The sequence below is a fragment of the Gouania willdenowi genome, chromosome 5 (genome assembly GCF_900634775.1).
Source record: "Gouania willdenowi chromosome 5, fGouWil2.1, whole genome shotgun sequence".
Taxonomy (NCBI): domain Eukaryota; kingdom Metazoa; phylum Chordata; class Actinopteri; order Blenniiformes; family Gobiesocidae; genus Gouania; species Gouania willdenowi.
The window spans coordinates 5,188,800-5,214,316 of record NC_041048.1 but is presented as its reverse complement, the minus strand read 5'-3'; the positions used below and the strand labels follow the sequence as shown (position 1 = coordinate 5,214,316).

The window sequence follows — 25,517 nt, the reverse complement described above, 5'->3', positions numbered from 1 at the left end:
CCTTTTGCTCTTTCTGTGATAGAGGTAAACTTCACCTCACTATAAGAAAAGATCCAGGGAATCCTCTTGTTCTGCCTGTTCTGTTTAAGAGTTTAAAATTAGTTGGAAATTATGCGTGCACAGTTATTTTGTTATTATCATTCTCCATTGCTGATGTGATTTTACTCTAATGATTGATGTGATTTTCCAAAGTGTGCACTGCACTGTTTTCCGTCATGTTTTATGGTCAGGTGTAGCTCTCAATCGTCGTCCCTCTAATCCTCCGGGACGTCTTGTTTACTTTATGAAGTGGTCATCTTCTCCCTGCAGGCGCCACAGCCATCAAAAGCGCTCAGTTCCCTTTCACAGGAGCGCACCATCAGGCCTGCGTGGATGTTTACCGTTGCCATGGCGACCATTGGTTTGTTAGACTGCACGTTGTTTACTGAGCTGTGGTCATGGCGACACACTTTGCATGCTGACACTAAAGTTTGTGGTTGACAAAAAGCAGGTTGACGGTATGTTAACGGTGGTTTTTTTGATGGGAGGCTTGAGCCACTTTAGCATCTTTTACACATCTGATTGTTACAATTATTGGCCTCTTTGTTAGGTACACATTAGGTTCAACACTACCATTGTCTGCCAAAGCTGTTGAGATGGATGATAACTTTAATTCTTCCTGTACTCCATTCAAAACCCGGTGTTGTCAGATCACATAACTTTTTCAATTGTTGATTGTCTAAATTGGCAAAACAGTGCAAGCTGGCGCCCAAAGTGGACTTCTTCTTCTTCTCCTTCTCCTCCTCCTCCTCCTCCTCCTCCTTGGTTATTGGTGTGTTCAACCGACTTACTGCAAATGCTTTATTTCATTGCTTTTTGAAGCTGTGTGATCCAAAGTATGGCCGTCATCAGCTGTAGCTCTTTAAAATTAAGGATGTTCTTTAGAAAAACTTTAACAAGCCATTAAAGTTAAAGCTGCGCTACCATCCCTATCACCTCATTTTAACACAGATAAAGATATAATCTAGGCCTCATAGATTCATAAATCAAAGTATGTCTTCTGCGAAACAGAAGAATTTACTCACAAACAAGGTTGAAGGTTGAGACTAGACTAAACCTTTTTTTGTCCCGATGCCGGTAATGATACAGTTGCACAGTATCGGCCAATACCAATACATGCTGATACTGCTGTGTTTAAAAAAAGATATGCCCTGGTTTTCGCCCATAAATCAACATTATCATTTTCTTTCCTGTGTAAAGATGTTCGTTTGTTTTTCGGCACGATGAAAATGCGGCCCTGTGATTGGTTCAGAGCGGCAGCTCTGGGCCAATAGCGATAGCTTTCCTCTGCTTGCACTAAACATGTAACCATACGCATTTCTGTGAGAAAGAGAGAGAAAAACACAAGGAGCTGTGTTTGAAGAAGAGTTTGATGTTGTAAATGGCATGGTCAAGTCAATAGTTAGTACTTGCCGATACCATTACCAGCCTTTTAGTGCCGTAATGGGGCCCCTCCCGATCATACTAGTATCAGTATTGGCACAACATTAGTGGTAACTCTCGCAACATTGTTTTTAACATTGCAAACATTGGATTTATTGACAAACGGTCATGTGACTTGAACTTCGGAAATGTTTGGTGCAATGCATTGTGGGATTAGGAATCCAGCAGGTTTTACCACGACGGGAACCACAAAATGTAACAGAATGCTTACATCAGAGATTTTAGATGACGACTGATATAATCCGATTCTCTTTTATAGTAGGGAGCGAAATTTTCCTGAGGGACACAAATTTGGAAAAAATATGCTCAAGCCTGAAACATTACCCGCTGAAATATCAAGTTTGTATTGCTTAATAAAGCAGAAAAATCCTACCTTTATCGTTCCGCTAGTTTTTGTTTTTTGACGATTCTCAGCACTTTTCCTATTTCTTTCCACTCTGCTATCGTCAACTGTATCCATGGAAACCCGTGGACAACGTTTTGATGTCAATTTTTTAAAAATCGATGAAGGACATTAGGTATTAGAACAGGAACCATTGAGTTGTACCTCAGTGTGTGATGGCTGTGACCAACTTTCATGTTGTCCACTCCACAAAAAGGTAACAAAGTGGAATGACCATCATTCAACCCCATGTTTAACAAAGATTAGGAAGAATTCAGCACAGCCCCCCCCCCTTACTAACCTGGAAAATAAAGTGAGCTACTGAACCCTTTGATTTCCATGATCTTCAACATCCTAAATGTTCCCCTAATAAAGCATACCAGCCATTATAAAAGTGTAAAAGCAGAATAAGGTTATTTTTTTCTAAAACAAATATAGTCATGAAAGTAAAATAGTTTTACACCTCATGATGGAGATGAGATAAAAGGTGGAAAAGCTTACATACTGAAAAACATATTGTAGATGAGGCCATTTGTAACAAAAAGGGGGTTAGGGTTAAAACAACTTTAGTCACGCATCTATCTTTTAATAAGGTAGTGAATGATCAATGCTGAACACGTAGGTATATTAAACGTGTCTGAACCTGTTGATACTTTAGAAAAAGTAAACAGAAATAAAGCTGCAACGACGGTGAAAAAAAACTGACAAACAACAGATATCCTCACGTCCATCAGCCTGGATGTTCCACTTTTTACTGATGTGTTTATCGACTGGGCAGTTTGGTGACACACATGTACTCCTGCTAACACACACACACACACGCACACGCACACTTAGCTGCACAGGGACAGGATATGTAGTAGGAGGAGTGTTGAACATCGATTTGATGAGGGAAATGGAAAGAATGCTTGACTCTACTCAACCCGGTTTACTAACACACACACACACACACACACACACTCAAAATGATGTATAAACATCCTCTCAGTGGAAGAACCAAGCTGTGATCTAAAGTTCAAGTTGAATCAAAGAAGAGGAAACATTTTTAGTTTTTATCTGTAACGTGTCATTAAACATTTGACTCCACATTTATGTTTTGCTGAAAGTCATTTTGAGTGCACATAGAAAACAGATTTCACAGTCCTTACAAAAGTGAACCCCTCCATTCTCAAGAGTCTCATCATCTTCTTTAGGGTTTTAAATATTTATATGGAGTCTCTTTGTGGTCATTTTGTGTCATTCTGTAATCACTTCCTCTTAAGTCTCTTGGACAGAATCTTAAACTAAATCAGTGTGAAAACAGAGCACAGCAAATAACAATGATTAAAGTTGATGTTTGCATTACTCAACTCTGTGCTTTAACTAAGAATAGCAGCAGATTAGTGAGGCCTCTGGATTTCTTTAAAAACATTTAAAGTATCAGTTTTTCAAGATGTTGCTCCAATGATCAGGAAATGTGTTGGAAGCTTCAAGAACAAGGTGGATACTTCCTAAGTGATGCAGACATGGGAGCTGACATCACAACTTTTATCACATGAGCGAGGATCAGGAAAAAGTGAAAATTATCAACAGTATCATCAGTATTTAGAATAAAGATCATTGGAAGCATTAATACAGGAAATAAACAAAGGCTTTCGTTAATTTGTTGTTTTGTATATTTTTCTGTCTTTTATGTATATTTTTGTTTTCTGTGTTTCAGTTTTTGTTTTGTATGTTTTTATTGTATTTTTAATATATATATATATATATATATATATATATATATATATATATATATATATATATATATATATTTGCCATCTTGTGGGTTTTTGGAGTGATTTTATTTTTGTTGTTCTTTTGTGTATTTTACTGTAAGTTTGTATGTTATGAGTCATTTTGTGCATTTTTTTATTTATTTATTTTTTGTTGTCATTTTGTACATTTTTGGAATAATTTTGTATGTTTTGTTTTTTTTTTATCACAATTGTCACTAAATGTAAAATATGTCATTTATATTGACACATCAAGTTGGGATTTTTCCATTTCCCCATTTTCTAACATTACCTTAATGTACATTACATGAGAGAGACACATTTCTGCCTGTGAAATCCTTTCTTTAAAAAAAAAAAAAAAAAAAGAAAAAAAGATTTTTAATAATTAAAGCAAAAAAAATCTACCCTTTTTTGTTTTACTTAAATTTGTTATTATATGTTGTGGGGGGAAATTTTTTAAATACTGTCAAATAATCAAAGGACAAGTGGGAGGTGAAGCCTGTCGCTTTCAAAGAAAAAAAGAAATGCTTGATTCCAATAGATACCCTTTATTATATGTCTATGTCAGACATAGGCAACTGGAGGCCCACGGGCCACATGCGGCCCTTGGTTTATTTTTATGTGGCCCCAAAAGTAAATATACAAAATGACAGAAAAATACACAAAAAAAGCAAGAAAACATTAAAAAAGATACAAAGAATTACAACATTGCAGTAAAAGACAAGAGTGAAACACAGATAATACTCCAAAAACACACACAGCCATTACAAAAATTAACAAAACGACAACGGTAATACACAAATTACTCAGAAAAAATATACAAAATTACACAAAATGCAAACAAGCAAAATGACAACAGAAATACACAAAAATTACTCCAAAAAACGCAAAATGTCAGCACAACTACACAATATAACTCCAAAAAAACACATATTTTACAGAAAAAAAATACAAAAGGACAACAGAAATGCACAAAATGCCCCACAACAAACAGAATGGCAGAAAAACACAAAATTACTATAAAAAGTCTGTGTTCTTTCCTGTATTAATGCTCAGATCGCTCATTATTCTAAATGTTGACATGAATATTGATCATGTGATCAAACAAACACATTTTTGTGGCCCTGCTGTGATAGAAGTTGCCTTCCTCTGATCTATGTTAACACACACACACACACACACACACACACACACCTGTCCTATGTAAACACTAGTGTGTGACACTCTGACTCCCCCTGCAGGCTCACCACTGCATGTTCAGGTCACTGTGGCTTTAAACATGTCATTATAATATTTAACATGTATGTAGTTTCATTTGTTTCCCATAAACTTTTCAACAGTTTTCAGTTTTTTGTTTTGTTTTTTTAACACACCTGTCCTGATTGCTGGTTTGTAACCACCAGTGTGTGGCACTCTGACTCCCCCTGCAGGATGAACTCTGTAAGTTCAGGTCCTTGGACTGCTTTTCAACTTTAATCGACTTTGGTTTTTAAATAAAATAAAGATTAAATTGTACTCAAGCATAAGTACAAGTAAGTGAAACAGAAAATACTCAAGTACAAGTCAAAAGAAGCTCAATTAAATAGTACTCAAAGTAAAAGTTATGAGTTACTTTCACCCTCCATGTTTATTTTTGGTAATAAGAGACCAAATCTACCACAATTGGAACTGAATTTATGCCAAATGTATACCAGTTTGATCCACAGTACACAGAAATACCACTACAATATACCAGTTTCACTATACATGTACTTATACAGTAAAGAAATACTATGATGGCAGCGCCCCTAGCATTTGGCTATACTGCCTATGCCACGGCCCTGGTGCAGCATCTTTAATGAAATCCTATCTGCGATACTTGAAAAATTGTCACAATGTTTCAATGAACATAAACATTTATGGATAGTTAATTTAATACAAAAACATATTAAGTGCTCCAGTATTTAACTAACCTCTACTAAGGCTCTGACTACATCTGAATGTATCTTTGTGAGTTTGAAGCCTGATGAAATCATATTTTTTAGACTGGTAACTAGTGCTGCTGTTAGAACAGGCCTGAGGGCCCTTTACATGGTCCATGTGGGCTACCTGGGGCCCGCGGACACCGGGTTTGTAACCCTATTGCTTACATTCCTTCTTCCATTTCATTTCAAGTTCCTTTATTCATAAATTTACAGAAAGAAGGGGCGATAGCAGTACAGGAGGTAGACTAGAAGATAAAGGTTAAAAATGTAAATACCACCACTTATAATTGTTTGAAATGTGAAATATGCCCTGAGGAATATTATTGCTCCAACATGTCGAACAGATCAGGACGTGTTCACTGTCTCTTTGTTTCCGCTCAACTTGGATTTCACTCAAAAAGCATGTAGTGTATTATTTAAGGCTCACTGCTGCCTCTTTTTTATCCTTTAACTGTAAATTACAGGAGTCCTGAGCGCAAAGTATCATGTTCAGAAAAGGCGTCACCGACATTCCTAAGTCTAGTGTCGATTTACCAAAATAAAACCCCCGGTCACAGCGGAAGCTGGTGGGGTTTGTTACAAATTAAAAGCATTTTGTTTGTATCATACAGATAGTACCTTTTAAGACAACAACAGAATAGAATATAACTTCATTTGTCATTGCGACAAGTAACAACGAAATTGCAAAAGCCCTTAATTCAGTCAGTGCAAACAACAATAATTTTAAATAGAATAAATAAGAAACAAAGATAAGAGTGTAAAAAACAAAAAAACTAAATATCAGAATCAGAATCAACTTTATTGACCAAGTAATGTATTGAATACACACGAGGAATTTGTCTTGGTGAACTGTGTTCTCTCTGATAGTGTAAACATTAAATAATAACAATCAACTAGAATAAAGAAAAATAAATAAAAAAGAAGTATAACAGAAATATAAAGAGTAGTTAGACTATGTGCAAACTAAATAAAATAACAAGATAATAATAACAATAATAATAGTAATAGTAATAATAATAATAATGAAATGAAATAAAAATACAATAATAATAAGATAATAGTGCAGTAGTGCATTGATGCAGGTGAAGATTTAAATGAAATTATGTCTATGAACATTCTCAGTGACGGGTTGATCCAGGGTTGTTATGTTTATTTCCATGGTTTATTTCACAGTAACAGAAACAGGTCTGACACTCTATGACTGTTTAGTGTTGATCAGAGTGACAGCCTGGGGGAAGAAACTGTTTTTATGGTGGGTAGATTTGGCATACAGTGATCTGTAGCGTCTGCCAAAGGGGAGGAGGAGTGCAAAATTTGCCAAAACAAAAATATATTTACAAAAGTGAGGTAGATTAGGTCATTTTAACTGAATAAATAATCTGAAACATGTTACAAGATATAGAGCAGCAATATTTTTTTAGGTATTTATGGGGTCAAGGGGAGCTTAACAATTAGCTTTCCAGCCAAAAGAAAACAATCCTCTTCTTTGAATATGAGTTCCTTAGTTGACTTTATGATTGATATCGGTGTGTTTGATTCTGTTTCCGTCTGTTGGACATTAAATGGTATTTTATTTTTTTTATGTAATTTTGTGCGGCCCCTAAAGTAAACGCAAATGTTTTTTTTTGTTTTTGTTTTTTTAAGATATACAAAATAGAAAACACAAAAATTTACTCTAGAAACATACAAAATAATGTAACTACAAAATACACATAAATAACAGTTGAAAAAAAACGTACCAAAACACCTCATACAAATACAATGAATGATTCATAACACAAAACGACAACAACAACAAAAAATATCTAAAAATCTATTCTATTGTGGTCAGCACTACTTGTATATATGTTCATAATTATATTCATCTTTATTATTATTATTATTATTATTATTATTGTACTCTTTCTGGTTTGTTTTTGTTTTTTGGCACTATCCAACTGATTCTGATTCTGATTCTGCGTCGCGCTTCAGATTTTATTTTGAAGGCTCACTACGGAAGTAGCCTCTTCCATTACGGGTGGCTACCGTGCAGATAACGGTGACTGTGATTATTGGAACTCGGATCTGAAACCAAGAGTGATCGATCTGCTGCAGGATGAACAGCTCAGGTAAATAAAAAATTTTTTTTTTTAAAAAACTACTACTACTACTACTGAAGCAATGAGCAGACATATTTTAACACGGGTCACCAACCCGAGCGCGACACCCACCCACTGCTGAGCCTCACGCATGATACGCCCCCAGAATGTCGGACTGCGACCACTGTTTAAACGAAAACACATTTTAATGTTAAATCTGAACGGGAAGTAGTGGAAATACACCTTTTATTCACCTTTTCACTCTACAGTAGATAATGTTTAAGCAGATCAGAAGCCTGTGAACCTTGAAGATGGATTTAAGTAAACTCAGGATTAAGTGAAGGTTTATGTGAAACTAATGCTCGGGGATTATTAGAGTGTAACGATTCACTCAACTCCCGATACGATTCGATTCACGATACTGGGTTCACGATACGATTTTCTCACGATTTATTTTACAAAATGGGACTGTAGACAAATTTTAAAATACGGTACTATTTTCCTTTTATTTTTCATTGTCAAAAGAATTCCTTGATAAACAATTCAAAACAATGCAATTTAACTAAAAATAAATCTTGAATGAAATAAATAAAGGAATAATACAAATGAAAATGAAGCCTATTAATTTAAATTCTGGTTCTATAATAAACAATGCAAAACTGCATAATAGTTGTTTTTTTTTTTTTTTAAAGTGCAACTGAAAATGTATTTTGTGCCTTAACAATTGGACTTTAAAAAAAACAACCGTGATTACACTGATTTACGTCATATTTGTTTGGACCAGGAGAGGGCGCTGGTAACACAGTGGTCGGTTGGCATGCAGATATCTTGCAGTGAAGAAGAGAAGCTATGCTAGCAGACAGAGCTAATAGAAAAACGTGACTTTTACAGATATTCAAGTAATATTACAGATATTCTTTCGGTGCTAAAGGGGTAATGAATCATTTATTAACATATTTAAGAGTAGAAGGCGGCCAGAAAGAAAGTATTAGCAGACTCCGCCCGCCGCCTACACTTGTGGATAGCGCCCTCTGCTGGTTAAAAAAGTACTGCGATTGTCAGAAAATCGATATCAACCGTGATACCTATGAATCGATTTTTAACTGCCTTACAATTAATCGTTACATCCCTAGGGATTATGGAGGTAGATTTGTGTCTTTATTAATCAGTATTAGTTTTAAATCAAAGTTAAAGGCACTTTTTTTCCTCTACTGCATATGATTTAGAGAGATTTTTGGTCATGTTGTTGATGTAATATGTTTGTTGATGATTTGAATTGATTTTAATGATGATTTTAAATGTTCTTATTGATTTTAAACAATTGAATGTTTAAACATGTAAAGCACATTGAGTTACCTTGTGTATGAAATGTGCTATACAAATAAATTTGCATTGCCTTGCCTAAAAAATAAAAATAATAAATAATAAAAAACAATCAAAGAGTGTACTTCAATCAAAAATGAATATTTTCAATAATGAAAAAAAAAAAATGTTTGAATGCAAAACATTTTTTTTAGATTTTTGCATTTGAACACTTTTTTTCTTGGCCGTGGCTATTGATACGTATGAATAGACGGTAAATCTATTCGTACGCTCCCCTCATTGGCCAGTTTAGGTGACGTGATAGGTGCGCCACGTGACTTGACGTTCCTTCATAGCTCGTATTTATTTTTAGCTACCCCGCTAACCCTTTTATTTTTTTTTTCATATTTTTGTATTTTTAAAGGTGGAATTTGCCGTGTTAAATATGTTAAAATGAAAATAATATATATGACAAAAGTGGGATTCGAACCCACGTTAGTGGAAAGAAGGATCACATTACTGGAAAACGTACCCATAGTCTTGGAGGCTATTGATACTTTTCAGTATCGATAGATGCTTCGTTTTTTCCTTCGATGAGGAAAAAAGTATGTGGATGTAAAAAAATAAATAAAAAATCTTTAATGTTAAAAGATAAACTGACAAATATTTCCATATGCCTCCTCAGAGGTGTTGAAGTACCCCTAGGGGTACACGTACCCCAGTTTGGGAACAACAGATTTAAATGTAACTAATAAACAGTTCATGCTTTTAAGTCTTTGTTTATTTCTCTGTCTGCATGTGTTCACTAAACATTATGTGGAGCACATGTTAATCTGCTTAGATTAGATAGTAGGACTGGACGATATAGACCAAAACTCATATCTCCATATTCTTTCTCAAAATGGTGATATAAGATCTAAATCTCAATCATTTATATTCAAACGAAATCTGACCACAAAGACTATTCAGAGTTAAATTTGCTGATGTAAAATGCCGCACAGGCACATTTATTAACAAACTGATGCACAAAATGTGCCACTTTTGGCTTTTTCTCCTATACAGGACAGCACGTGTGAGTGAAAAAGTCCTTTTTAATGCTGTTCTGAGAGGTAGTGAAAGCACTGAATCCTAAAACCATAGACCAGGGGTGGGAAACTCTATCATAACGGGAGCCACAAACATGTGATTATCTGATCTGAGGGTCACATGGTCAAAATCTTTGTCAGCATTTAAAATAATGACCAATCAGAGCATTGATGTAAAGGTAAAAAAAAGGGTTTTGTTTTGTTTTTTTGTCTCTGTGGTTTTGATGTTTTGTGAGTTTTTAGTCATTTTGTGTATTTGGAGTCATTGTGTATGTTTTGTTAATTTTTCTGTCATTTTCTGCCTTTTTGTTGGCAATTTGTATGTGTTTGGGGTCACTTTTTGTGTTTTTGTTATTGTTTTTTGTATTTTCCTCTAGTTTTTGTGTAATTGTGTTATTAGTTTGTGTGTCTTTGGAGTATTCTGTTGTGTGTTGTGGGGTTTTGTGTGTTTTTGGAGTCATGTGTGTTTTTGTTACTTTTCGTGTTCTTGGTGTAATTTTTGTATTTTTCTGTCGATTTCTGCATTTTTGTTGTCGATTTGGGCTTTTTTGGAAATCATTTTCAGTGTACTTTGTTCATTTGTGTACATTGTGTATTATGTTGGGCTTCAAATTGCTTCTAACTTCTTGAATTTGCTTTGGGGAGCTGAAAAAAATTAAACCGAGGGCCGCATGTGGCCCCTGGGACGCCAGTTGCCTATGTCTACCATAGACTAATACACTAGCAGTGTGAGCGTTTGTTCTTTGCACTTTTTTCACTAATTGCTGCGGTGTCATGTTAACCTACGTCATTCCAAGTTGACTTACTGGAACAGCTGTAGGGGATGTTTGGGAGGAAGAGGAATGAACTGCTTCCAACGACACCACATCTGAGTTATTAAATCATTATAAATAAAAAAAAAGTTGTTGTTTTTCCAAAATAAATGACCAAAACTGTGAAGTGGATCAGTTTAAGCAGCACCACAGTGCATGTTAATGTTCACCTAAAGAGGGCTGACAAACAAAAATCAATTTAAACTATCACTACAGAATAATGTGTGATTTGTCATTTTAACAAATTACACATTAGTACTGTTGAACTATCTTTAGTTTGGGGTTTTAAATCAGAAATTTGTAGTTTTAATTTAAAATGTTTTACTTTTTTTAAGGACCTTAATGTTAATTTTAACAACAAATTGTATTTAATTTTAGTATTAGTCTTTTAACTAAAATACAACTTAGTTTAAGTCAGTTATAGTCTAGTTTTGACACTAAGATTTTAGTCTACATGTATTACATGTCAATTTAACATTTATTTAGCACAAGGTTTTTTTTTTTTTTTTTTGTTTTTTCAAAGATTTAATTAGTATTTGTAAACAACAATAGAAGTCAATGAACTGCTTTTATTATATATTTTTTCATACTGTTTTTATTCTGAAAAATGATCGATGAATTGCCTTTGCACTTTTTTATTCTATTTATTTATTTATTTATTTATAGATTGTGTGTGAATGAAATGTGATTTGCATTGTGGTCCAATTTTGTTGTATGTCGTACTCTTTCTATCAACTCAATCAATATTCACCCCCTAAAAACAAAACAAATCTAAACAACAAACTTGTTTTCCTTTGGTAATGTTGACTGTAAATATAAAGTTCAAATCTCTGAATATTCAATTGACTTTTGTTTATATAAAAACACAGTAATCTCCTGGTAGAGACATAAAACAAAGATATTAATATTTTGGCCTTTGTGAAAAAGTTAAGTACTTTTTGTTGTTTTTATGTTTTCTGCAGCGGCGTACCCTCCATCCGCCCCCCCAGCTAACATGTTTGGTACCGTCCCAGGGTACGAAGGAACCGTGGTTGGAGGAGGTAAAAACTTTTTTTTTTTTAATCATTCAGATATTGTGCACTACGTTATATTTACCGCTTCATAAAAACGTGTCGCTGCAGGAGGTTACCTGCCTCCGCCTGTGCCTTTGGAGCCCGTGGCCCCGCCCCAACCTGGCCCCGTGCCCGACGACTGGAAGTGAGACCCAGCTCTGGTTTAGCACTGATGGGCGTGGCAGGCTGTGTTAGTAATTGTGTGTGTGTGTGTGTGTGTGTTTTATTCAGCATCCCGTCTCTGTCGGAGGACGTGGCTCACGATGCGTTCAAGAGCTTTGCGTCGTCTCACTGCTGCTACAGTAAAGCACCAGCTAATGATGGAGTCATCATCAACATGGAGCCTTTCAATACATACAGGGTGAACCCACCATTCTTTACCTGCTGCTGTTTACTGTGTTTGTATTTCAATAGCACCCTCTCTATTCTGTGTCTGTTTGGACACCCTGTCATTAATTCATGTGTCGTGGGATGGTATGAGGGTTACAGTTAGGTTATTTATAACCCTATATTGCAAAAAAAATTAGGGTTAGGTTTAGAGTTAGGGTTAGGTTATTTATAACCCTATATCGTAAAAAAATTTAGGGTTATTGTTAGGGTTAGGGTTAGTCTTAGTCACGTGACCTAAACTGGCCAATGAGGGGCGCTGCGTACGGATAGAATGTCGGTATATTGATACGGCAACCGTACGGATAGCCAATGCCTTTTTTTTTGTTATGAGATGCTCAGATATTTTTGTGTGCTTGTGTTTTATTTGAACTAGATTTATATTTGAGAAAGTGAAAGCATAGAATAGTTGTTTTAATTTTTTTTTAAATAATTTAATGATGAGAATTTAATAATTTAAAAAAAATAAATATAGTAGTTATTTTTGTATGTTTCTTTGAGGCATTTTGTGTATTTTTGTTGTCAATTCTATATATTTATTATGTTTGTGTATATCTTGTCATCCTGTGCAACTTTCAGTTCATTTTGTGTGTTTTTGTTCACATTTTATTTATTTTTGTTGTCTTTTTGTGGTTGTTATTTTTTATTTTGTAGGTTTCTTTAAATCTTTTTGTGTATTTATGTTGTAAGAATATTCTATTAACATTTGAACATCACGTGTGTGTGTATATATATATACAGTATATGTATATAACTAATAATGCAAGGTTCAGGTGGTCTTATGTTTAGCTAACCACACTTTATCTTGCACGCACTGAGTAACGAGGGCATCAATAAAAAAATGAAATATTTGTCTTTCAAATGTAAACTAATACTAAAGTGAAGTAGAGATACTCAAAAAGTACTCTACTTACGTAAATGTACTTTGTTACCATACACCACTGATGATAGCACACCAGTGCACAAAGCATGGCCCAAAATGGAGTTAAGTGTTGAAAAACATCAGTGTCTGACCTCACAAATGCCTTCTGAATGAATGGTCAAAATCCATGAATTCTTCTATTCTATTCTACTATTCTATTCTAATAGTAGACTAAATTGTCTATTAGTAGAACTTTTTACTTTACTAGTAAGTTCTATACACACACTAATGCACCAAAATTCTTTACGGGTAGATTTAAATGTGTAAATTATTACACTAGTCTACTGGTAGGACTAGTGAAGCAAAAACATTCACTAGTAGTACTAGTAGACCTAATGTAAACGAAGTAGGAGGGATCACAACAAAAATCCAGCTCCCTTTTTGGTCGTAATATTAGCCAATTGGAAGCCTACATTTGCTTTTCTCCACCCGCCTCATTAGCATATCATGCTAACTTGTAATACTAATGATGCTACTATTGTTGCTACACTAGTAATGTGTACTCGTGTACTAGTAAACCAAATATGTGTACATGTACTTTAAATTTAAGTATTAGAAAAGCTTAGATATCACTTTTAATCTGAAAGGGCTTTTCCTTACAGTATAGTCAGAGTTCAACCAACACGTTTAACTTCCTGTTACGTTGGTATTCAGATGTTGGTGCTGGTTTAATCTGCCGTGTTAACACAGTGTCATCATCTCTCCATAGTATCGTCTGGAGACGTTCACTGAGTCCAGGTCCACAGAGTGGGCTCACAAACCTCATGAAGGTTAGTATCAGGGTTGGGGGTCAATTACATTTCTCAGTTACAATTAAGTTTTCAATTACTCATGTTCTATTACAATTCAATTTCGATTACAGTGACCAGCAGTTTTTCCAATTACAATTAAATGACAGTTGTTTCTCAATTACTAAAGTTCAAATACAATTAATCACAATTACTGAGCCTGAAATAAATAACCTAATAAATGTTTACCTTCTTGTGTTAGCTTCTCTTATAATAACGGGTCCTAAATCAGCTGTAAAATACACTAAAAACAAATATATATATATATATATATATATATATATATATATTTGATGATTATATATATATATATATATATAATCATCTGATTTCTTTCCTATCTATTGGTTACCTTGATAGGATTCCTAATCAATGAAATAAAAATATAGGTTTTGATATTTATTGTTTGGGCATCTGAGCCTTTTTTGTGTCATTATAGCCCTAGATTTCAATTGTTTTAATTGTAAAATGTGGGAAAGCTTGATATGAAACATATTTTATTAATTGTTAATGTGTAGAACTGTACATAAAACTGTAATACGATTCCCCAGTTCATTTAAATTATAGTTGAAATGTTTATAGAATTTTCATGGCAATTACAATTAAAAAGTACATTCTCTGAACACAATTACAATTTAATAATGATTAAGACAGCAACAGATTTGAAAAATCACAATTACAATTACGCCATAATTGTAATTAATTACCAATTACACAATTACTATTATAACTGACCCCAACCCTGGTTAGTAGTGTGTTATTATTGAACATTTTAGTTTCTTACTAGTTCATTTAATCAAATTAATGGATGGTTCGTTGTATTCCTTCTGTGATTGGCAGGTGAAGCCGCTGACTTCTACACTCAGACTGCACCCCGGCCATGGGAGGTTCAGGCCACACCCCCTAAACTCTTCACCAATCACATCGAGGAGATCCGTGTGCCGTATACATCCTCCATCAAGGTAATGAGACGACAGTGATTGGTTGTTGCTATGGTTACCTGCGATGGGAGTTGTTTTTTACAAAGACCATAAAGATCCATAAAACGCATTTAATTTCGACATTTCTGAGATTTTCAGTGACCCTCCATTGTGCTACTGACAAAACTTCTGGTTAACTTCAAAACAAGAGCCCTGTTTACAAAAATGTTAAAAACTAATGGAAGACAAGAAGAGATGCTTTTATTTTGAAAAGTGAATGTTTGATTTTTAGCTTGAAGCTGGTCCCAGGACGATTTTAAGTTTCACTCGCAATGCATCTTGGGGCAGTTGAGTATGACAAGTGTGCCCATTGTGCATACTTCAAAAATGTCCCCATATAGTATACATCTGTGTATTTCTCACGCACTCAATTTTTCCATACTATCTAATGTGAACGCACTACATACTCATTTTGATGTAAAACTTAGTATGAGTAGTATGTTAGTATGAGTAGTTCGTTTGTGTGAGTAGTTCGTTAGTGTGAGTAGTTCGTTAGTGTGAGTAGTTAGTTAGAGTAGTTCGTTAGTGTGAGTAGTACGTTAGTGTGAGTGGTACGTTAGAGTAGTACGTTAGTGTGAGTAGTTTGTTTGTGTGAGTAGTTCGTGTGAGTAGCACGTTAGTGTGAGTAGTACGTTAGTGTGAGTAGTACGTTAGTGTGAGTAGTACGTTAGTGTGAGTAGTACGTTAGTGTGAGTAGTACGTAAGAGTAGTTCGTTAGTGTGAGTAGTACGTAAGAGTAGTTCGTTAGTGTGAGTAGTACGTTAGTGTGAGTAGTACGTAAGAGTAGTTCGTTAGTGTGAGTAGTACGTTAGTGTGAGTAGTACGTTAGTGTGAGTAGTACGTTAGTGTGAGTAGTACGTAAGAGTAGTTCGTTAGTGTGAGTAGTACGTAAGAGTAGTTCGTTAGTGTGAGTAGTACGTTAGTGTGAGTAGTACGTTAGTGTGAGTAGTTTGTTAGTGTGAGTAGTTTTAGTGTGAGTAGTTCATTAGTGTGAGTAGTACGTTAGTGTGAGTAGTTCGTTAGTGTGAGTAGTACGTAAGAGTAGTTCGTTAGTGTGAGTAGTACGTTAGTGTGAGTAGTTTGTTAGTGTGAGTAGTTCGTTAGTGTGAGTAGTACGTAAGAGTAGTTCGTTAGTGTGAGTAGTACGTTAGTGTGAGTAGTACGTTAGTGTGAGTAGTTCGTTAGTGTGAGTAGTACGTTAGTGTGAGTAGTACGTTAGTGTGAGTAGTTTGTTAGTGTGAGTAGTTCGTTAGTGTGAGTAGTACGTTAGTGTGAGTAGTACGTAAGAGTAGTTCGTTAGTGTGAGTAGTACGTTAGTGTGAGTAGTACGTTAGTGTGAGTAGTTCGTTAGTGTGAGTAGTTTGTTAGTGTGAGTAGTACGTTAGTGTGAGTAGTACGTTAGTGTGAGTAGTACGTTAGTGTGAGTAGTACGTTAGTGTGAGTAGGTCGTTAGTATATTTACATCCCAACCCTCAGATATTATTGTCTCCAGCTGGGTTAAGGTTGACTGCTCTTCTTCTGTGCAGGGTTGATGCTGTTACCATGGTCACGTGCCCTTTAACCTGTCCAGTCATAAGTCTGACCCAGGCTTTAACTATGTGTGACACACAGCTGACAGCCAATCAGAGCACAGCATCTGAAGTGTTCATGAGCCCCTGATGCTCAGTTACACTATTTTTAACTGTGTGTGTGTGTGTGTGTGTGTGTGTGTGTGTGTGTGTGTGTGTGTGTGTGTGTGTGTGTGTGTGTGTGTGTGTGTGTGTGTGTGTGTGTGTGTGTGTGTGTGTGTGTGTGTGTGTGTGTGTGTGTGTGTGTGTGTGATTTCCTAGGAATGTCACACCTGCCACGCCTCAGGCCTGATGCTGTGTGAGGAGTGCAAAGGAGGAACTGAATGCGTAAGAAGTCATCATGTGATGACGTACATAAATACAAATATAGGTAAGAGTGTGTGTCTACTGTGCGACCGTGGCGACCGTAGCTCAGGTGGTAGAGGGTCGTCTTCTGATCGAGAGGTTGGGGGTTCGATCCCAGTACCTGACTATGTATCGAAGTGTCCTTGGTCAAGACACTGAACCCTAAGTTGCTTCCAGTGGTTGACTAGCGCCTTGCATGGCAGTCCTGTCCCACTGGTGTGTGAATGTGAGAGTGATTGGGTGAATGAGCTGATATGTAATGCACTTTGGGACTGCTTCAGTGTGGTTATAAAGCGCTATATAAATCAAGTCCATTTACCATTACTGATCCCTCTGCGTGTTGTGTGTGTGTGTTTGCAGAAAGTGTGCTGGGCGTGTAACGGCTCGGGCGGCAGAGGCGAGGAGACGTGCACTCATTGTAACGGAACTGGAAGAGAGAGGTACAGCAAGAATGTGCAGAATAAAAGGAAGTGTGGAGTTTACTTTACAGTTTTTTTCCTGGCACGATGAAATATTTTTGCTCATTTTTTTTATCAGAACAACAACGAGCTGAATTTCCATTCAGACTTTCTTAAAACATCAGAAGTCACTCAAAGGTCGTGTCTGGTGTTGTACTTAAAGTGTTATTTAGTTTGACATTTATTTAGGTTTTATAGAAATAAAACTTTTTTTTGTTTTTAAAAACCTTATCAAATTTTTAAATAAGTCAAAGTGGGAGTAGGGCACCCCCTACTGGTCATTGAAGTGAAGTAGGACATGAAAAAGCTGTTTTTTGACCTTTAAGATTTTTTTTTTTTTCTTTTGTGTACCTCCTAAGTCTTTTTTTATCATTCAACAATGGATACACATTTGTTGTACAGTGTTTAAATTGTTGTTTTTTATATGTCAAGGTTTAGTTTATTCAGACACATGTCCTGAAAAACCTTGACTGAATAAATTAAAAATTAACATTTAAAAAAAAAAGAAGACAAAATAAACTTACTGGAATTATTTTTGTCTTTTCTATGAAAATAAGCATTGCCAATATTGGGTGCACACATGCATGCTTAAAACTTTTAATTATTATTAGTTTGTCAATGATTATATATTATAAACGTCTCCTCCTCTGTGTGTGTGTGTGTGTGTGTGTGTGTGTGTGTGTGTGTGTGTGTGTGTGTGTGTGTGTGTGTGTGTGTGTGTGTGTGTGTGTGTGTGTGTGTGTGTGTGTGTGTGTGTGTGTGTGTGTGTGTGTGTGTGTGTGTGTGTGTGTGTGCGTGCGCGTGTGTGTGTGTGTGCGTGCGTGCGCGTGCGTGTGTGTAGATGCAAAGAGTGCGAAGGTCAAGACAGGAAGGAATGTATGACCTGTAAAGGAAAACGTCAGCTGTTGATTTACATCCAGCTCAAAGTGGAGTGGTGAGTGCAATGTCATTGTGTGTCAGGTTTTCCCATCATGCATTGAAACGTGAACATACCTAACAAGACTGAATGCTTTCAAAAAGCATGAGTTAACAGATTTGTGCTATTCCTATATTTTTAATGGATTTCTTTCTTCCTTATATTAGAATTGAATCTACTGTGTGAACAATGCATCTACGCCCTCTAGAGAAGAGATGGGCAACTGTTGACCTGTTTTGACAGTGGGGGACAAAAAAAAAGAATTAATAAAAAAAATAACAAGGGATTGTTGTTGTTTTTTGTTTGTATTGGTCATTTTGTGTTTTGTTTTGTTTTTCATTTTGTGTTTTTGATTTGATTAGATTTTTTGTGATCGTTTTCTGTATTTTTCTCCCATTTTCTGCATTTGTGTGTTTTTGTCGTATTTTTGTCATTTTTGTGTATTTTTGTTCTATTTATATGTTTTTGGTGTAATTTCTGTTGTAATTTTGTGATTTTGGAGTAATTTTTCTTTATATTTGTTGGCATTTAGTACTTTTAGTGAGTCATTTTTGTGTGTATTTGTTGTCGTTTTGCCAAATTTTTTTGAGTCATTTTGGGTATTTTGTTGTTTTGTGTATTTTTCTGTAATTTTGTTTACTTTTTGGGGCGCACAAGATTAGAGCGAGGGCCTCGTGTGGCCCCCGGTTCACCACTTGTCTACTTCTGCTCTGGAGCATGAACTATAAACATTAACATTTTCATCAAAATTATAATTATTATTACACAAATCACATTTTAGGTGTTATTAAATGTATTTCTAATATAAAAGTAGTCATTGTACAGTTTGTCCTCAGAGTTTATTCTTTAGGAGCAAATAAAGTGAACTACCGTAATGATTGGAATAAGATTGCTATACAAATTGTGATCCTTTGGAATGTATGTGACCAAGGTTCAGTGACGCACAACATCCATTATAACATGATAATAAATACATGTTTATCATTGGTTTAGTGTTAGTTATTGCTGCATGCCGCAACATTAACACAGTGTATTTGTCCTGTTTAGGACTAACCATGTGGTGGATCATGTGGTGCAGCAGAACTCTGGACTGAGCAACGATAAACTGCGCTCAGTGACCGGGAAAGAATTGTTCAAGAACAGCCAGTACCTGGTAAACACACACACACACGAGTACCTAAAGTTCAAATGTCCCTATTTGAAATATAGCGTGGCTTATTTCTCACGGGGTGACGTCATATCACTAGGAACACGACAAACAAACCAGAACCAAAATGACTACAAACAAATGGGTGTCCTACGGTGTACATTTAGGACATCCTCACGTCTCAGAGTCAGGTATCAGGTATCAGGAAAACCTCATTTTGTTATTCATCAAAACAAACGGACTCATAACTTAGCAAAACAGCCTCACTTGTCAAAGCAAATGTTCACAGGATTCAAAAGAAAAGTAATCAGACCCAGTGGCTTCAAGCCATAAAACACGACATGGTGTTTTATTTTGAAGGAGCTGGAAGTACTCATGACTCACAACAGCTTTATTTGTTTTTCTATAATCTACTGAAACTGAATTTTCACATCATTGGTGCCTTAAAGGGGACATATCATGGTTTTAAATCCTTCCATTTTACATATAAATCATACAGTTGTGGTCTATATAAAGCGGAACTGCAATGCTTGGGTCTGAATTCCTCATTATTATAGCTCCACCCCTTTTCTACCCCTTTTCTGATGTGCTTCTGAGAGCAACTCGTTTTGGTGCGGTCTCTTTAAATACAAATGAGACACTCCATACCCCGCCCCCTCCTCAGGTGACACTTGGTTCAACTTCACCCTGCTCGGCCATTTTTGTAGTTTGATAGACGAGATACGGCTATGTAGCGGCGCATAAACTTTTTATTCAGAGGTTATTTACAAAATGTCAACGACAGAAGACTTGTCCATTCAGCCTTACATGTTTGAACCAGAGTCTGACCCAGCGGAGCGAGATGAAAATGAAGATGATGAACCTGCAGAACCCTAACAAGTGAGCTAACACAAGCACCGAGCTAACGCTAGCGCCAAGCTAACGTTGCGAAATGCATTTTAATACAGTCTTTTCAAAGACAAAAACGGCAAAATGATATGACTAATGAAAACTTTAGACTTAAATTAAATCACGTAGGCCATATCATCAAGGATCTAAAACGAGCACACAGCGCTAACATATGAAGTCTGAAGACGGTGCAACTGCTAATGCTAACAAAACAATGACAGGGACGTCTTGTCATCACACTTTTTAAGCGTTATTTACAGCTTACCGAAGTGCTCTGTTCGTCGTCTCCAAAGATAGAAGGAATTGAACCCTCAATCAGACAAAGTCTTTCGGTAAATCCTTCTTTATACTGGTGGAGGTTGATGAAGCAGTCATCCTTGAAGTGCTTCGCGCACACAAAAATGACCTTATCCACAGATGTGGGTACATTTCCATAAAAAATAAAACTCAACCAGGCACTTCGAAAAGGTTCTGATGCTGGGAGACGGTGTAATGAAGCGTGTGGGTTACTACATCCAACAACCCAACATTTTGACTTATCCTCTCATAACTTCGGCATCCTTGAGCTTGGACTACAAAATAAAAGCGAGAAATAAAAATGGCGGATTGCTCGAAGTGTTGGACCTGGAGTTGATGTACTAATTTGGCAGTTCTGCTGTAAATACTGTGATGTAATAGTTCAAAAAACGTAATAGAGAATAGAAAAATCGAAACAGATTGAAAAATATGAGCAAAACAGAATATAGAGATATCTACATATATATATATATATACCTGAAGAGACTAATTAGATTTTTTCTGTACTTCTAAACACTAAATATACAACAAAATGCATTTAAGGGCTAAAAAAGTGGATTTAGCATGATATGTCCCCTTTAAAGATAAACTCTTGTCCAGTTCATATCGTTTAATAATAATTGCAGTGTATCTCAACTCTTCAGCAGATATGGAGTTGGCAGTTGTTCTCTGGTGCACTCAAACACTATTAATGCTGAAGAGGGAAAATGTGGAGGTTAATAACCCAGTGTGACGTGGTGCATATTCAGGACATTTTGTGCTTTTTGATGAGGTTGATATTAAATGAGGGTATAACAGTTTATACATGTTCCGTATATACATATTCACATCCCATCTGGTTACTGGATAGGTGCTACAGTATCTTTGTGTCTGTGTTTTCAGCTCTACCCTCTGATTGGATTCCCAAACCCAGCCATCTCTGAGGCCTCTGAGCGTTTGCTCAAAGAGCACCAAGCCACTTACGTCCAGACGTCCAGGGTCCTGCAGCAGGTAGGAGACTGGAAACCAAACCAGAAAAACAAAGAAGCTTCATATTCCAGACATGGAGGAGTTCATCACTGCAGTCACGGTCCTTCTTCTGGCTTCATGCCACTACTTCCCAGATTCCTATTATCATTACTTAGGATAAGTACGAACAAATATTAATCTCTCTTATCCATATTCAAGACTTAAAGAGGGATCAAAGCAGAGAACAATGTAGAACAGATATGGGCAACTGGCAGCCCCTAATGTTGTGCGACCCCCAAAATAAACTCACAGAATTAAATTAAAAAACATACAAAATGACAGATACATACACAAAAAGGACAACAAACTTACACCAAGAACATACAAGAGTACAACAAAAACTACAAAACAACAACAAGAATACACAAGGACTCAAAATACACAAAATGAGAGCAAAAATCAACACAGAATTAAATGCCAAAAACAACATCACAAACTGACTCTAAAAAGCATCCAAAATGACACAAAAATACAGAAAAAGGACAACAAACCCTTTGTTCTTTCCTGTATTATTCATTAACTCGCTCATTTCTAAATGACGTGTACGTCATTGTTCAATCAGTTTTGTTTTGTGACTGCAAGTAGGACAAGGCTAACACACACACACACAAGCAGATATTACCTTCTATTCTCAACGTAAACATTTTAATCTGAGTTTGAACAAAGCAACAGATGAATTTCCATTGATAAGAGCAAGTGGACAAAAGAGCCGAACCAGCATTAATTCTGAAGTCAGAATGAGAGTTCTGAACCATGTTTACTGTGTAACACGAGTGTGTGTGTGTGTGTGTGTGTGTGTGTGTGTGTGTGTGTGTGTGTGTGTGTGTGTGTGTGTGCGTGTGCGTGTGCGTGTGTGTGTGTGGCAGCGGCACACGGTAGAGCTGATCCCCGTCACTAAGGTCAACTACAAGTGGAAAGGTGACACTCACATCTACTACGTATACGGCAACGAGAACCAAGTCAACGCCGACAACTATCCGGCTACCTGCTGCTGTGTCGTCATGTGAACGCGCACAAACATACACGTATGAGCAAACAGGTATTATTACATGTAAAACATTCTAGCCATCATTCATAGTCATCCACGTACGTGTTATTTCAGCCATTCCAGTGTTGTTCAGTTTATTGACACGCTGGGAAAGGTTAAATGTCAAAAAAATCCAGTCCTTCTGGTTTCTGCTTTTCTTTTCTAATGTTTTGTGCAAACCAAAGGGTTCTTAACAAACAGATGAGGCTTTTCCATAAGCTAAGTGCAGCCCCTCCCACACCACATAAAGCCCAGAAGCTCAGACAGAAAGTAGCTTTAAATGCATTTTTAACAGGTATTTTAATTTTTTTTTATCTATCAATAGGTAACAACCAGGAAAATAACATCTGAGCCGTGTCGGTGTTGTTTAGTGGTTCAAGCACTTTAGAAGATGCTGGAAAGATACTAAAGATAAAGTTCAACTCACATTTAGAAATAGAAAACATACGTCCATGTATTGCTATTAAAAGTTTCATTTCAAAAGTTAATGTTGGTACAGTATGTAACAAGTACCAAAAAAACAACAACAAAAAAACTAATCTGACACAAAATCAGTGAATACACACATGGAAAAGGTTTAGTACTGTATTAATGATGTTCTGCCTAAAGATGAAATATGTGTGAATCATTAGTAATCGTGTCACTATGTGGGGATCTGTGTGCTTCAGTTTAATTGTGTTTGTTAAATGAAAGGTTTTGTACGGTTGTTTTTTTTTTTTTCCATTTATGTCTTTTAATAATGCTTGTCAAGTTTTCTATCTCATCTTTACCTCAGTTCTTTAGATGCTATAAGTTCTGACTTCTTTTTTATTTTTGGTATCTTGGGCTTGCAATTTTATGTTTAAAAATGTCTCAAATTCCTTTTTTCTTTTGCGTCACATTTACTTTACACATTTCTGTTCCATCGTGTTCCTCTGTTTAGATGATTTTTTCTATCTATTAAACTTCTAGAAATCATTGAGGTAGTGTTGTGGTTTAGGGCGGGATATCCGGGTGTGACAAAGGCAGAAGCGCTAAAGCAAAACTGGCGCATGCGCAGTTGCGGGGAGAGGAATTAGCTGGGCTACAGCTATTAGCATAGCTTTGAACGAAAATAGAAAGATGTCGACGCAGGAGGATGGTTAACGTGCACCTAACTCGCATACTCGTGTTGCAAAAACAGCAAAAGTCACTCAACGACATAATGACCAGCATTACTAACCCAAAAGAAAGTTTTCACCAGTGGAGCCTTGTTGTTGTTGTTGCAGCGTCCCTGCGGCGCATGTCGATAATGACATCATCATTTGTTACCGTGTGATTGGCTAAAACAAATCATGGTGGTCAGGATTGAAAAATAGCATTTAAATGCGTGATATTGTCCCAAAACATGCATGGGAGGCATTTCCGTGTCATATTGGGACACAATTTTAATGAAAGGGAGAAAGAGAAAACTAAAAATGGGTAAGATTGTTTTGTCTGTTTTCCACAATCACAGAAAATCAGAAGCTCTATGTGTAATTCTTATTCCCTGTGTCTGGTTTTCGCTCTGTTTTCATGTCACTTCCTGTGTTGTTAGCTGGTTTGGTTAACTGTGAGTGAGCAAGCTGAGCCCATTATTCTGATTACCCTCCTTCACTGTTGAGGTGTTTCTCCTCACAATGTCCTTGCTCGTTCTCCTGTAATGTAGCCTTCTGGTTTACTTTCTGTTTTAGCTTTTCTTTCAGGTTCAGGTTGGGCACTGCCTTTTTGAATTTTAATCTTAAGTTTGTCTGGTGCTTAATTTTTGGTATATTTCATGCTTGTGTTTCTTTCTGAATTGTTTTGGTGGGAGTTTCACACGCTCAGACCTCGATTTAGGTCATGCTTTGTTGTGCAGAACATGATGGAGGGTATTTACTTTACCTGGTGTTGTAATTTAAGTCTACTGTACAAAAATAAACTGGTAACACTTCTTTCTGTGGTGTGAACAAATGCAAGCCACTTAACCTCATGTTACACAACAAAACGCCTTCAGGAAAACAACTCACCTTTTTACAGTTCACTATGAGAGGAATCTGCATTCTGCCTCTTAAACAGGGTTCACACATAAGGATTTAATTTAATCTGAAGAGATTTTTTTATCTGTTACCGACCGCATGCAAAGATAAAAAATCAGGCTCCGTACAGTTATCCGTACAGGATCGTACTCTGTGTGTGCATCATGTATTCCTGCAAGACAGAAATTCCACGTGATCAAACGAGATCTACAACGCAACTTCAGTGACTATAGTTGCTTAAATCGCCTGTGATGAGTCGCTTGAACGTGGTCGCACTTCATCTACCCCAGTGACGGGATGGCTGGGGGATTGACGTGGAGAGAAACTCTGATTGGATGTCGCGACACAGTGTCACTCAAAATCGCTTGAGAAGTTCAAAATTTTCAACTTTGAGCAACTTCCAGCAACTCATAACTCGCGGCTGAGTCGCTGGAATCGCTCAAAGCTGCGTTCTGAGCAACTCGGAACTCAGGATTTTCCGACCTCCTACCTAAAAAGTGACTTGGAACGCCACCGGAAGTCGGAGCTTCTACTCGGTAAAGTCAGGGGAAAACATTCTAATATTATAGCGGTCAGCCATGTTTGAGATATTTCAACGTTATTTCTGCTGTTGAATTCAAAGATCGCAGTTTTCAACAACAAAATACCGATTTTTGAGTTGCCTTGAACGCAGAATTACGTGTTTGTCAGTCAGCTTCCTGATTGGTATCATTGTGTTCCACGTCACAAATCGAGGGTTCATAAGTCAGAAGTCGTCTGCTTTACCTCACACGCGCACATGCAATGAGTTTTGGACGTAAATATTGAAAAAATTTAATATTTACGATGGTCGGCCCATTTCAGAGCCAATTATCAGGACA

The 25,517-nt window shown here is 36.4% G+C and overlaps 1 protein-coding gene across 1 annotated transcript; it reads left to right on the top strand.

Annotated features, from left to right (window-relative positions):
* The first annotated feature begins 7,574 nt into the window (after positions 1-7,574).
* LOC114463413 (protein SSUH2 homolog) lies at positions 7,575-23,730 on the top strand. Its single transcript, XM_028446958.1, has 12 exons — positions 7,575-7,690; positions 11,822-11,899; positions 11,981-12,056; positions 12,143-12,272; positions 13,930-13,990; positions 14,849-14,970; positions 16,818-16,883; positions 17,262-17,341; positions 18,201-18,293; positions 19,323-19,428; positions 21,490-21,597; positions 22,482-23,730. The coding sequence occupies exons 1-12, from the start codon at positions 7,678-7,680 to the stop codon at positions 22,620-22,622; spliced, it is 1,074 nt and encodes a 357-aa protein (XP_028302759.1). The 5' UTR covers positions 7,575-7,677; the 3' UTR covers positions 22,623-23,730.
* The last annotated feature ends 1,787 nt before the right edge of the window (positions 23,731-25,517 follow it).